Source organism: Barbatula barbatula (genome assembly GCF_947034865.1).
Source record: "Barbatula barbatula genome assembly, chromosome: 15".
NCBI classification, from domain to species: Eukaryota; Metazoa; Chordata; class Actinopteri; order Cypriniformes; family Nemacheilidae; genus Barbatula; species Barbatula barbatula.
In genome coordinates this window covers 19,107,587-19,121,344 of record NC_136778.1, presented here as the reverse complement: position 1 = coordinate 19,121,344, position 13,758 = coordinate 19,107,587, and the positions used below count along the sequence as shown (strand labels likewise).

General features: G+C 37.4%; 1 protein-coding gene across 1 annotated transcript; it reads left to right on the top strand.

The window, feature by feature from the left end:
• The first annotated feature begins 7,757 nt into the window (after positions 1 to 7,757).
• Positions 7,758 to 10,331, top strand: gjd2b (gap junction protein delta 2b). Its single transcript, XM_079475297.1, has 2 exons — positions 7,758 to 8,028; positions 8,429 to 10,331. Exons 1-2 carry the CDS (start codon positions 7,958 to 7,960, stop codon positions 9,270 to 9,272), a joined length of 915 nt encoding a protein of 304 aa, XP_079331423.1. The 5' UTR covers positions 7,758 to 7,957; the 3' UTR covers positions 9,273 to 10,331.
• Positions 10,332 to 13,758: the final 3,427 nt, after the last annotated feature.

Genomic DNA, 13,758 nt, shown 5'->3' with positions numbered 1-13,758 from the left:
TTTTATGTTCTGTCCAAATTGATGACTCCATTGTACGAGGAAACACACTTTTTCTGGCCACTAATTTATGGATTAAGTGAATCGTGACTTGTTGTGGACAGTGAATTGATACATCATTGTCCGTATCTTAAAAGTACAAATTCGGAATAATGCTGTATCCATTCAGCTTGGTGTCCCTGGAGCTTCAACATGACACAAAACTTCCAATGACTACATCAATGCGCTTTTACATTTTTTATAAAATCGACATTAAAATGAAAGTACCTCTGATTATGAACGCATTTAACGGCAATGAAGCTGTTGTTGTCTGTGCCACGAACCGAAAACATCAGTTCAGCATTTCCCACATTTTCACCTCCATGATCACATCTGACTCATTAACAAAAGTATTATACATTATAAACGTTTACAAATTCAAACAATTAACAAATTATAACTGAAGAGCAACATTAGCAAACTGAGAAGTACAGAAGAATCATATGATTAAAAAATAGTTTAAAAACATTTAAATGTAATACCTCCCGAAAAACCATGTGTATTCACTGCCTCTTTGAAAAAGGCCAAATGGGTGTCTGAGCAGTTGTTGTTAGCCACCTTTAGGTACATAAACTGTAAAACATATTTTAATAAACTGTATTCATGACAATATAGATATTTTGTTCCTGTGTCAAAAGATGACAGTATAAGTGGAAATAACAGTATAATAACTATCAACATAATAATAAATATCAATTCAGGGTTTCAACTTCAAGACTTTTGAGGGAAAAGTTAATTTTAAAAAATTTAAAATATGTCATCATTTATTCACCCTCTTGTCATTTCAAACACGTGCAGCCTTTTTATAGCAGAACACAAGAAGAATGAACCAGTGTTACCCATTCACTTCTATTGCATTAACACAAATCCAAATGCAAGTCAATTGGGTACCGCTGTTGTGGTAAGAGCGGGAGTAAATGATGACAGAATTTTCTTTTGATGACATCTTTTAAATGATGTAAGGGTTTGGACAAACCCCAAGTGTAAAGCATACAAGAGAAAACATCCAAGAAGGAGAACAAACAAACAAACTTATTACACATTAAGCATGCATAGACAAATTTTGTTGTAAATCATGGATTTGAAATGTATAGTATGACTAAATATCACTGTTTCTAAAATATTATTTTAATCATAATAGTTTATTTGTAGCATATATGCTTAAACCCCTAACAAACATTTAAACGAGTTTTACTTTTCTTGAGTAACCGTCTATTCTACCAAAGATCACAAAGTTGTACCTATTAAAAACCAAAAAACTTAAATACTACCCCAAAACAAGAGCATTCTGCACAAAACACACAAAGTGTCAAGTTTTTATTCATATTTCTAGAAGACAGGACAATAACATAATTAAAATGACTTCATATTGAAATGGAGACCTTCGGTATGACTTGAAAACATACCTGATGAGTTTATTGTTGGTGTCTATGTACACCATGTACTTACCTACCCCACTGTACGCGGTGCCCCTGTACCAGTAGAGCCCCTCGAACCATACGATACCCTGCATCTGGCATGGAGTTCTTGATCTCTGTGACAAGGGCATCGATCTCTTCATCTGTGCACGTACTGCAGCACAAATCTCAAACAGATAAATTATTTTCACTTATCCTCCTGAACAGTGTTGCACGAGAGACACCAAGGAGATTGGCAATAGAGTTGACTGGCAACCCAAGTTAAAGCAGTTGGGTAAGATGGGCAATTGAAATGAAACATTTTGGACGTCCACGTCCATGGCCCAGATCCAGCTCCACTGTGACTGATACCTCCTCCATATCCATCTGAGACTGTATGAGGTTGATTAGATTTGTAAAGGCTACCATTACATCCTCTGACACATGAATTATTTCTGACAGGGCATTAATAAATACTTGTTCTTGTCAGCAAACAAAATGTAATTACTCAATGTTCAGTGGCTGTCTCTCCAAGACGTGGACTACACGTTCATAAAGTCGCTGAAGAATATACTGCTTGAGAGATTCCTAAATTATTTAAAATAATGTATTTTAGTGTACAGTCAGTATGTTATATAATCTTGTCTGAAAAAACATTTTAAACAACAACAAAAAACTGTAAGTTTTATATCTTATTTGTGACAGCTGTCAGTAATAAAGTTAAAATGGACGGCTCAAGCGATGATCGCAGAGTGCGGATTCTCTCACATTGGAAAAGCATTTATCTTTAAGAACAGTTAAAATAATTTTGATATGAAGGTAGAATTTTTTTCCTTGACTTCGATGCATATAATTTCATTATAATCGAAATGTCACTGCTAACTTACAAGTGCATTTCGCTCTTCGTCTTCCATGCTTGATGTGATTAACGTGCGGTGAGGGTGATGCGTAATTTCCGTTCTATTTGAGCCAAACTGCTCCTAAGGTGCGCATAGCCGTTTTCCTTGAGTCCTGCGCCCTCACCGGGTTGTGATTGGTTGAATGGTAAGCTTGAATCTGATTGGCTAAAGAGTACGACAACCCACATATGAGGGTTTGCGTTGCCAGGAGATGGCCTGGGGATGAGTAAATAAACAAATAAAAAATTTTTGGGGTGAACTATCACTTTAAGGTCAAAAGTGGCGATTATCTTAAGTTCAAGGAACTGCAGCAACTGCAAAAGACAAGCAAATAACTGCATTTTAAACACAAAATAGAAAATTGCCAACATTTCTGTAATACGCATATCACTTTAGAGTATGTTTGTGTAAACAAGTAAAGCCAATGAGAAATTCACATACCTCACAATTTTGAAGAAATTAGAGCACGGGTCCCCAAACTACGGCCCGCGGGCTGAATGTGGCCCGCCCACAGATTTGGACCGGCCCTCTGAACAATGCCTTATAGTGGGTTCACACCAAATGCGAATGAAGCGTTAAGCGTAAGTGATTTACATGTTAAGTCAATGCAAAGACGTGGTGCGAATATTCGCCAAAGTTCAGATTTTTCAATTTGCGCGAATCACGCGAACGTTCAATTCGTGCAAATTTTAAAATCTGAACTTTGGCGAAAATTCGCGCCGCGTTAACCAATCAGGAGCTTGCTCTAGTAGGGCCGTGAGCGAGACCCAGAAGCCCCTCCCATGACGTGAATTTGCGTCTGTAATGAAGCGCATTTCACGCACGAATGATGCGAGTAAACTCAAAATGTTCAAGAGTCCAACTACACGCAAATAGCGCCATTTACTGCATTTGGTGTGAACACTCTGAGACATTTTTTTTTTAAATATACAGTTTCACTTATATCATGTCTATATTTGATAATAAATATTGGCTTTCAGACTCAAATTTGTTTGTTTGAGTTCTGCAATAAAGCACAATAACCTTAACATGCAATGTAAAATCTAAAAGGACTGAGAAATTGAATTTTCACTTTTCTTCCTTACAGATTAGAATTTAGATAAAATAGATTATTTAATATTGTTTAAAATTGTTGATTTAAAAAAGTTAATAATAATAGCTTGTAGGAAAAAGGTGACACAAAATTTTAATCCCTGTTGTAATTGTAACTGTACAATTTAAATGCCTTATTCTTAGTAAGACAATTTTATGCTTGAGGTGTTTACATGAGTTGCTTTAAGTATATACCTTTCATGTTCCCATTTTACATGTTATAGTACATAGATCCATTATACGTCATTATACAGCATACGTCATTTTACGTCTCAATGTGACAATATCCAATGTTCCCCTCAGAACTCCATTCCTGCTCTTAAGGCCATCAGGCACTTCATAATATAAATTATTTGAGAATTGTTAATATTAACCTCGTTTCTTTTTCGGAAAACAAGCTTTGAAGCGATGCTCTTTTGTTGGCTGCCAAATGGTTGACCACTGCCATTTGTGTTTCGTTTCGCGAAGTACTACACGCCGGTAATGATGTGATTAAGGTGTGTTCATGTCTTTACTGCTCTTCGATAATGTAACTTAAATAGGAATACTCCACCTGTCTTAATTAGATTTTTTGTTTACTTCGATTATGATTTTAGACGGATTAAGGTAATCAAAAAGCTCTATTTACAAGGTACATTCTAAAACAGAGTATAGTCTTAATCGTTTTAAAATCAGAATATTGTTTAAGTAGTCAATGTCATTCCAATGGTTCAGCTTTAGTTATATAAAGTCAGAAGGATACTTTTTGTGTGCAAACAAATAAAATACCAACTATATTCAACAATTTCCTGACTTCCAAAGTTTTCTATTGTGCATTCACAAGAGCATCTGGGGTCAACACTGCACAATGTGGTGTACACATGCACTGTATGCATGTGGTGCTGGCAAACATGCGTCTTTGTGGTCTTGTGAATGCGCATTGGAAACTAACACGGAAGTTAGGATTAAAGTTGAATATAGTCTGTGTTTTTGTTTGAATCGTTGTTGCATTATGTAATTTAACCTAAACCATTGGAGTGACATGGACTATTTCAGCAATGTCTTTACTCACTTTCAGGGCGTTGAAGTTTGGTTGTGTTGCAGTGGAGCAGTCAGAATTTAATTTGCATCGAGAGACTCAACAAGGCATTTGAGCGCTCCATCGCCTGAGCATCTCTCTCGATACAACTGCAAAAAGGTACTCGTCGAGGCCATCAAAAAAGGCATTCCCAAGGTCTTTAGCCATTAGGCATCGAAATTCAACCTAATCAAACACAAAACATACGTTCAGACTGCACTCTGATTTTTTACTGTCACTGTTTTCAGAATATGTGCAAAATACCATTGAAGATTACTGCTCACACTGGTGTTACTAAAATCTTGATCATTGACTAACTTTACATGGTAATGGTAATTCATGCTTTAGGTTAGTATACTTGACTGTCTCTGTGTGAATAAGGCTGGCCACCTCTTCTTCACATCTTTAACCAAGGGCACCTCTGAGGTTACTTCTTTTCGCCTTAATGAAAATGTGTTGTCCATAAGCGCATGAGCTTTCTTCCAAGCCACTTTCTTTTTCTACATCTCATTCTCTTAGGCACATCTGTCAAAATCAAGAGTGTCAAAGCTTTTGGTAAGTTTGGAAGAAAATTTACTTCAGACTTCCTGGCCTTCTTTGTTACACTGGTTTTATCCACTGAATAAGACGTTCACAGTAATTAACATTTACAAAAACATGGGTGTTTTTCTACTAAGGCTTTCGTTATATGCGTTGTTGTTCAGGTATGCTTTAATAGTATAGATGGCTTCTGTCAGCTTATCAAGAATGTCACTTTTCATCTCTCAGGTGATGTTCAAAAGAGACCCATTTTGTATGCATCATTCCCTTGCTTGAGCTGCAGTTGTTGCAGTGCTGGACGAGAAAGAGGACACAGGAAATGGATCCGGACATATTTGAGTATGTGAGGCAAGTGTCAATGGAGGAGTCTGAGATTTGATTATCACTGGTTGTCACCACAGCACCCTTCTGTATAACTTTAAGAGTTGCTCTCCCTTGAAATAAGTCTGACATGTTGGACAAATTGCAAAGCTCATTTAGAAATTCTGGGTCTTTAAACTGCAGAATAAAAATCACCTTGCAAGCCTAGTTTGTCAGAACCAGGATTTGAACTCGGGTCTTTGGCGTGAAAGTCCTAGATTTCACCACTGAACCACAGGAGGGTTATGAACCCAACAGTCAGACGCTCACATAGAAAAAAATAAGTTTATTTGCAAAAAGACTTTCATCATGTTACTCACAAAAACAGGTTCCAATAACATCAAAATTTTAATTCTGGAATAATCCAAAAAACCACAAAATAAAGTTCCTTGGGACAATAGCAGCCTTATGGCAGTCACAGGCTCAAGAACAACAATAACCAAGCAAGGATGGAGAGTATGAGACCAGCTTAAATACATAGCACAAAATGAGACACAGGTGAAAACAATAACACAGTTTACTTGTGTAGACATGAGTCCTAGGGGGACCTCTAGTGGCCAAAAATAAAATATAAGGCAAAATCTCTGACAGTTCTTGCAGAAGAATGTTGACCAGCTCATCTAAAGTTTCTGGGAGGCTTTCAACTCAAACTCTTCTGATGTCATCAAGGGTTATGATCACTCTAAATATTATGGTTTTTCTGGGTACTTTAGATACTGAATAAAATATAAGACATTTAAGTGAATTACATGAACTTCATGAGCAGTAATAACTAAAGCGTTCACAGCCGGTGGGGTGCCGCCCAGTGGCTGGGAGAATAGTTGCAAGAGGAACAGACAGTGCTCCCTAGTCATACCACAAAATGACGTACATTGGTGGGGTGTGGTTACACAAGGCGTTTCAGGCCAGGTCTGGGTGAGCATTCGCTTTAAGATCGAATACTCGTGCCATATGACCCCTTTAACCTGTGGATCTTACCTGTCGTTTGTTCTCCTGTGCACTTGCATTAAATCCTCATTGTGTGTGGCATCGTCCTTCAGCCCTTGTGTAGTGTTACAATTATACAGTTTATTTTAAATAGAACAAATACATGTCTTCTTTCTAAAAGACCATTGCCCCTCCAGAGCTTAAGTACTCTGTATGGATTGGTGGCTCTATCCTGGCTTTCCTGTCAACCTTTCAGCAGATGTGGATTAGCAAACAGGAATACAATAAGGCTGGACCACCCATCGCCCATTGAAAGTGCTTCTAAATATCATGATACAGTATCCACATTACATTGCTGATCATGGAAAATGTTTCAAACTGAACTGCATGCAGACAGAAATTTTGAAATCTATATTTTGTACAGTATGTTTAAAGTGCAATTTGTTTGTAGTTATCTAATAGTTTAGAAATACATTTGTAGGTGAATATTTTTCGGTTTCCGGCCAATCATTTTTGACCAAAACCATGTTTGTTTAGTTAAATTAAACATTTTTAATTAAATTCTTATTATTTACTAGAAAAATCCCAGTATCTAACACTATGAATGCGATACACAGTCTCCCATAACAGCTTTCTGTGATGGATTCATATACAGTTAAAACCCATTATATACATTTCTGCGCTCTAGGCAAACAAGATCAGAGAAGACCTGAGCATCCATATCAACATGCCCTCTTTATGACTACAATATTGTTTATTTATGTTGAGTTTAAACTAAAAATATGTTCATGCCGCTATTCAGCAATATTGTGTTTTACAGACTGTTATTGTATGTTATTAATTATGTTTTATTTTACATTCAATCATTTTATATTAATTATCTTATACAGTAACGCCATTCAGGGAGGGATATCCCATGTCACTCATTTTATCTCATGATACATGTGGGTAGTCCTAAAGAGATTACTCACTGTGCTCCCACTGTAATTCACCACGGGCATTATCATAAATAAGCCTTTACATCTTCATCACTGGAATGAGAGTGTGTAGGGTTAAAGTGCTTCGTTTTCTTTAAACAAACAAAGCAACTCCTTATTACAATTCTCCACATAATAGCCATTTTAATAAATGTTTGCAACATTATTTATTAAAACCGAAGGTCTTTGTCATAACCTTCACTAAAAACCTGCACGTAACACTCTCTAAACTCTGTATGTGTATCGCCTTTGATATTGGTTTATCAACCAATGATGTTTTACTGATTAATCGGTGCATCTCTGGTATATTCAAAGAATAGTGAAACGGAGAAATCCTGCTGTTCAGATCTCTCCCCAACAACCTGCGTGCACGTGACGTAGGGAGGATTTCCTACTTTAAGCGGGATTAGTACGAGCCAAACATTATACTCCCCTTTAGGCTCAGGGCGACCTATCGTACTGCTTGCGAGAAAGAAAACATGAGGGCTTTAGACTAATCAGGATATCAGACTCGCTCGAGGGTCGACAACCGCAGCTCGAAGCGAGGGATGAGCGACAGCGGCTACTTAACCAAGGCATTCGCCAGATACTTCACTAGCATTTAGAACTAAATAACTGTAGCATTTGATTTTTCACGATTTGCAGTGTTTTATAGTCTCCGAATGAACAATTATGGGGGAATGGACAATTCTCGAGCGTCTCCTGGAGGCGGCTGTCCAGCAGCATTCTACTATGATCGGCAGGTGAGAAAAAAAGTTATTTTATTATTGATTGGTTGGTGCATAATAAGACTAAGGTCATGCAGTGACACTGATAAATAAGCACGAATAAAAATTGGATCCGATTATTGACGTTGCAAAGGGCAGTGTTAGAAGAATTACTATACTTCTGCTATCATTGTTGTTAAACGTTTTGAACAAGGCTAGTTATGCCATTGTTAGGTTTTTGATCGTGTCAGGTCGTATGTATTGTTTGTTCTCTACTAAAAGCGTTAAATAGATGGGAGAGAGTTTCAGCACTGGACAGCTCCCCGGGTTTATCTTGGGGCTGGACGTGTTTCATATCGTTTTAATTGTTAAGATGTAGCTTTGCTATTGTGTTAATATAAGAACGTACACTAAATGTTTATTTGTTCATGTTTAGGATCCTACTGACAGTGGTGGTGATATTCCGGATCCTAATCGTTGCGATAGTAGGCGAGACGGTGTACGACGACGAGCAGTCCATGTTTGTGTGTAATACATTACAACCGGGCTGTAACCAAGCATGTTATGACAAAGCATTCCCTATATCTCACATCAGATACTGGGTGTTCCAGATTATCATGGTGTGTACCCCGAGTCTTTGCTTCATCACATACTCGGTGCATCAGTCCGCCAAACAGAAGGAGCGGAGATACTCTACAGTCTACCTCTCTTTAGATAAATATCCCGATTCAATGAAACGAGACGATAGCAAAAAGATCAAAAACACCATCGTGAACGGAGTACTTCAGAACACGGAAAACTCTACCAAAGAATCCGAGCCAGACTGTTTGGAAGTGAAAGAGATCCCAAATTCAACGATGAGAACCATAAAATCTAAAATGAGAAGACAAGAGGGCATCTCAAGGTTTTACATAATTCAGGTGGTTTTCAGGAACGCTCTGGAGATTGGCTTCTTGGTCGGTCAGTATTTCTTGTACGGATTCAACGTGCCAGCGGTGTATGAGTGCGATCGATACCCTTGCATCAAAGACGTTGAGTGCTACGTTTCCAGACCCACAGAGAAAACTGTGTTCCTTGTCTTTATGTTTGCAGTCAGTGGAATTTGTGTGGTGTTTAACCTAGCGGAGCTCAACCACCTGGGCTGGAGGAAAATTAAAACGGCGGTAAGGGGGGTGCAGGCAAGGAGAAAGTCCATATATGAGATTAGAAATAAAGACTTGCCGAGGATGAGCATGCCGAACTTCGGTCGGACCCAGTCAAGTGACTCTGCCTATGTCTAAAAATCCCTTTAGTTTATTAGAATATATACAAATTTATATTATAAATCTCACCTGTTTAATATGTGGGTAGATGTATTTTGTTTATCTGTACGGACAACTAGAACAAACAGACCAAATGTTTGTTTGTTATCCACCAGGCTACTGAAGGGAACGTTATGCGACTTTATTTATATTTATATTATATTTCGGTTCGAGACGTTTGCAATTTATTATTATAAATTTGAACTAAATGTTGATTTAAATAATCCACCATTCGAACCCATGTTGTAAAGGTGTTTTTATTTCGTTTTATTTTTTAAAGGTTTGCCATGTTTTATTTTCATTCGTCTATGGTTTAGCTCATGTGAAAATTTCCGTATTTGACCAAACAGTTTTATGATATATTTACGATATATTTACCCGTATTGATTTATTCATGTGGCGTAGTTAAGATGAAATCTTTAATGATTTAAAGTGTGCTTGCACCACCAACCTTAACGGAAGTTATCGGTCCGTTGCAAATAAACATATTTGCACACCAGTAGTCGATGAACGGCGAATGCGGCAACGTCTAAATCTTATCTTAATCAAATCTTTCTTTCTTTCTTTCTTTCTTTCTTTCTTTCTTTCTTTTTTTCATAGCTACAGTACACCAAAGCGCCCATTGCTTTCAATTGTCGGAAAATTATTTATTGCTTTTATGTATTCAAGTGCCATACATGTACATATATACTAAGAAATATTGTTATCCTTACGGGAGATTTGAATTCTACGAACTATTTTCATGGACTGCTCCAAGCCTTTAATGTAGGTGTTTGGGAAGGTAAGGGTGAACAAACATTCATACATACTATATTTACCTTCATTCAAAGTATGTTATTTATTTTGAAGTACATTATTGTGTGACAAAGAATCTTTGAGGAGCTGATAATAGAGATGATAATAATCATGAAATAAATTGTGGAATTCATGATTGCATTTCGTTGCTTTTGGAAAATCCCTGCTTGAAGTATCATAGCACAGTCGCTCTTATTAAAATTCAAAATTATACCTTGATGCATCCGCAAAGAAGGGACATTCAAAAAAATTTTTAAGGCATTGAGTCTTGTCATCATTCTCTATAAATCAATATGTTGTCAGTTGGTTACAATGCCTGCATGAACGCTTTTGCTGGTTTAGAAACGGTGCTCAAATCGGGTGCCTTAACAGCGACAGCAGCTTTGTCTTGGGCAAGTTTCCTGTGTGCAGCATCATTTAACAGCTCTTGCCATGCAGAGGTCTCTGCAGAAGCCACAGCGGCCTTTGGCCAAGGTCAGAAAAAGTGCTGAACACTGCAGTCAGTAACCTCAATCCAGTATTTCTCTCTATTGACAGACTAGAATTGACATAGAAGTCTGAAACTCAACTGTCAAGATGACTGTACAGTGCATAAAAAATGTATAAGCTAAATTCTCCTGACAAGTCAATTTGAAATTCAGCAGGGACCTAAGATTCTTCTTTGACATGACACAAACAATGGGGCTCCAATGTGACATGATATCAGTGGAGGAGGTGTGTTTGTGTGTGTTTTGCAATTTCACCTCCTATTAGTTCTCCTTAAAGAAGTCATATAGGACAACTTTTTGTTTAAATTTTAATTTCAGATGTTACATTTCACAAAAATAAATTTGTTATTATGGATGTTATTAAACAATATATATGCAGTTCGCATTTAAATGAAGTAATTTAAAACACAATTAAGACCTTACTGGTAAATGGAATGACCTGTCATTACTTATGTATTGTCGCCTTGGAATTATAGGCTCTTTCTGACATTTTTGTCAAAATCGAGTTTTTCACATATTGTTTACATTATGTCACATTGTGTACATTTTGGGACATTCTTTTAAAAAACTAAAAGGTTTTATCTACAGAGTTAAAAAAATTATGCCAAAATATTGAAGCTCGTTATACCAAAACTGCTCAGAATACATACCTTATAATTTCAAGGTGACAATATAAATCTAAAAGCTGGGAATAGGAAATTGCACAAACCCATAATAAGCGAATCTTGGAGAAAACACATCTAGACTGCCCTGAAAAGGCTAAAAGTATTGAAGCCCGATTCCGCAAGGGTCATTATGACTTAGTATCTCATGATAATGATGAACTTTCTTATAATAATTGTATCTCAGGTCATTAACCTAGGCCCAAAATAATATTTTATGATGTTATTCATTCTTTTATTAATAAAATTGCAAAACTAAAAGACAGAGATGGCCATAATGTCATAGTGATTTATTAAAAATAATTCAAAGAGAAAAAAAGAGTGTTGAAGTCAAGTCAAGTCAGCTTTATTTATATAGCGCTTTTTACAATTTTCATTGTTAAAAAGCAGCTGTACAAGAAAAAATGACTATAAGTAAAACATAAAAGGTTATGGAATTCAAAACACAGGTCAAATATCAGACACACAATAAATTCCTATATGCAGTGTTAATTAAATAAGACTAACAAATTCTAGCAGCCCCCCCGGCCAGGCAAAACAGTGCAAAACAGTATGCAAACGGTGGCGAGGAACCCAAAACTCCATTGGAGGAGAAAAAAAACCTCGGAGGGAAACCAGGCCTAACCAGGGGATTCCAGTGCCCCTCTGGCAAAAACTGCAGCCTCTGCACAAGCTCAACAGTGCTTGCACAACAAGGCAAAAATAAAAAAAATTAGATTTAAAATTATCATTAATAATCTAATAGTGGCTGAAGTTTTGTAGGGACGTCACTTCCTTCGTCCAGCATTTGTCAGGTCTAGGAATGGATTGCGCCCTGCCCACTCCGCTCTTGTAACCTTGGAACAATGAGACAAGACTGGCTGAGAGTAGAGTACTGTTCTGCACTCTTTGATGCAACAAATGCATCAGTTGTTATTGGAAGTGTCCCTGATTCCGGTTGATCTAACTAGTGCAGCCTAGATCTTTGAAATACATATATTATGATAATGCAGTGTATGCAAGATTAAAAAGATGCGTCTTTAGTCTAGATTTAAACTGACAGAGTGTGTCCGCCTCCCGGATATTGCAGGGAAGACTGTTCCAAAGTTTAGGCGCTAGATAAGAAAAGGATCTGCCGCCTGCACTTGATTTTGAAATTCTAGGTATTACCAACTGACCTGACGCCTGAGAGCGTAGTGCACGTGATGGACTATAATACGTAAGAAGTTCTCTCAAGTAGAGAGGAGCTAAACCATGCAAGGCTTTATAGGTAATAAGCAAGATTTTAAAATTTATGCAATGCTTTAAAGGTAATCAGTGCAAGGTTGACAGAACCGGGCTAATATGCTCATACTTTTTTGTACGTGTAAGAACTCGAGCTGCCGCATTTTGGACCAGTTGGAGTTTTTGTAATAGGCCTGCAGGGCAACCACCTAATAGTGCATTACAGTAATCTAGTCTTGATGTCATAAAGGCATGTATAAGCTTCTCCGCATCTGATGATGACAGCATATGACGTAATTTAGATATATTTTTAAGATGGAAAAACGCAATCTTACAGGTGTTGGCGACCTGGTTCTCAAATGACAGAGTACTATCGAATATAAAGCCAAGATTCTTAGCTGAAGATGAGGGTTTTATGGAACATCCATCAATAGTTAAGCAGTATTCTTGGTTGTTACGTAGGGCGGTTTTTGGTCTGATAAGTAACACCTCAGTTTTGTCCGAGTTCAGTAATAAAAAATTGCTACTCATCCACTTTTTTATATCGACTATGCATTCCACTATTCGATGGAATTGCTGTGTTTCGTGAGGCTTCGAGGAAATATAAAGTTGCGTATCATCAGCATAGCAGTGAAAGCTTATTCCGTGTCGCTTTATTATATCTCCTAGGGGTAACATGTATAATGCGAAGAGCATAGGCCCTAGTACTGAGCCCTGTGGTACACCGTACTGGACGTGCGATTTGCGTGATACCTCATTGTTTATTTTTACATATTGGAAACGGTCGCATAAATAAGATCTAAGCCATTTCAAAGCTATTTCCTTAATACCGACATCATTTTCAAGTCTATGTAGGAGCATGCTGTGGTCAATGGTGTCGAATGCAGCACTAAGATCTAGCAGCACCAATAAGGAGATACAACCTCGGTCAGACGCCATAAGCAGATCATTTGTAACTCTAATCAGAGCAGTCTCTGTACTGTGATGTGCTCTAAATCCAGACTGGAAATCTTCATTAATCTCATTCCTTTGGAGGAAGGAGCATATTTGAATTGAGACTACTTTTTCCAGAACTTTAGATAAGAAAGGTAGATTCGAAATAGGTCTGTAGTTAACTAGTTCTCCAGGGTCCAGATGGGGTTTTTTGACAAGGGGCCTTATAACAGCCACCTTATATGCTTTAGGCACATGTCCTAATGTCAGAGATGAGTTAATAATGCTAAGTAGAGGATCTATAATTTCTGGGAGCATCTCTTTCAGAAAATTTGTAGGTATAGGGTCTAGCATGCATGTAGTCGATTAAGATGATCTAATGAT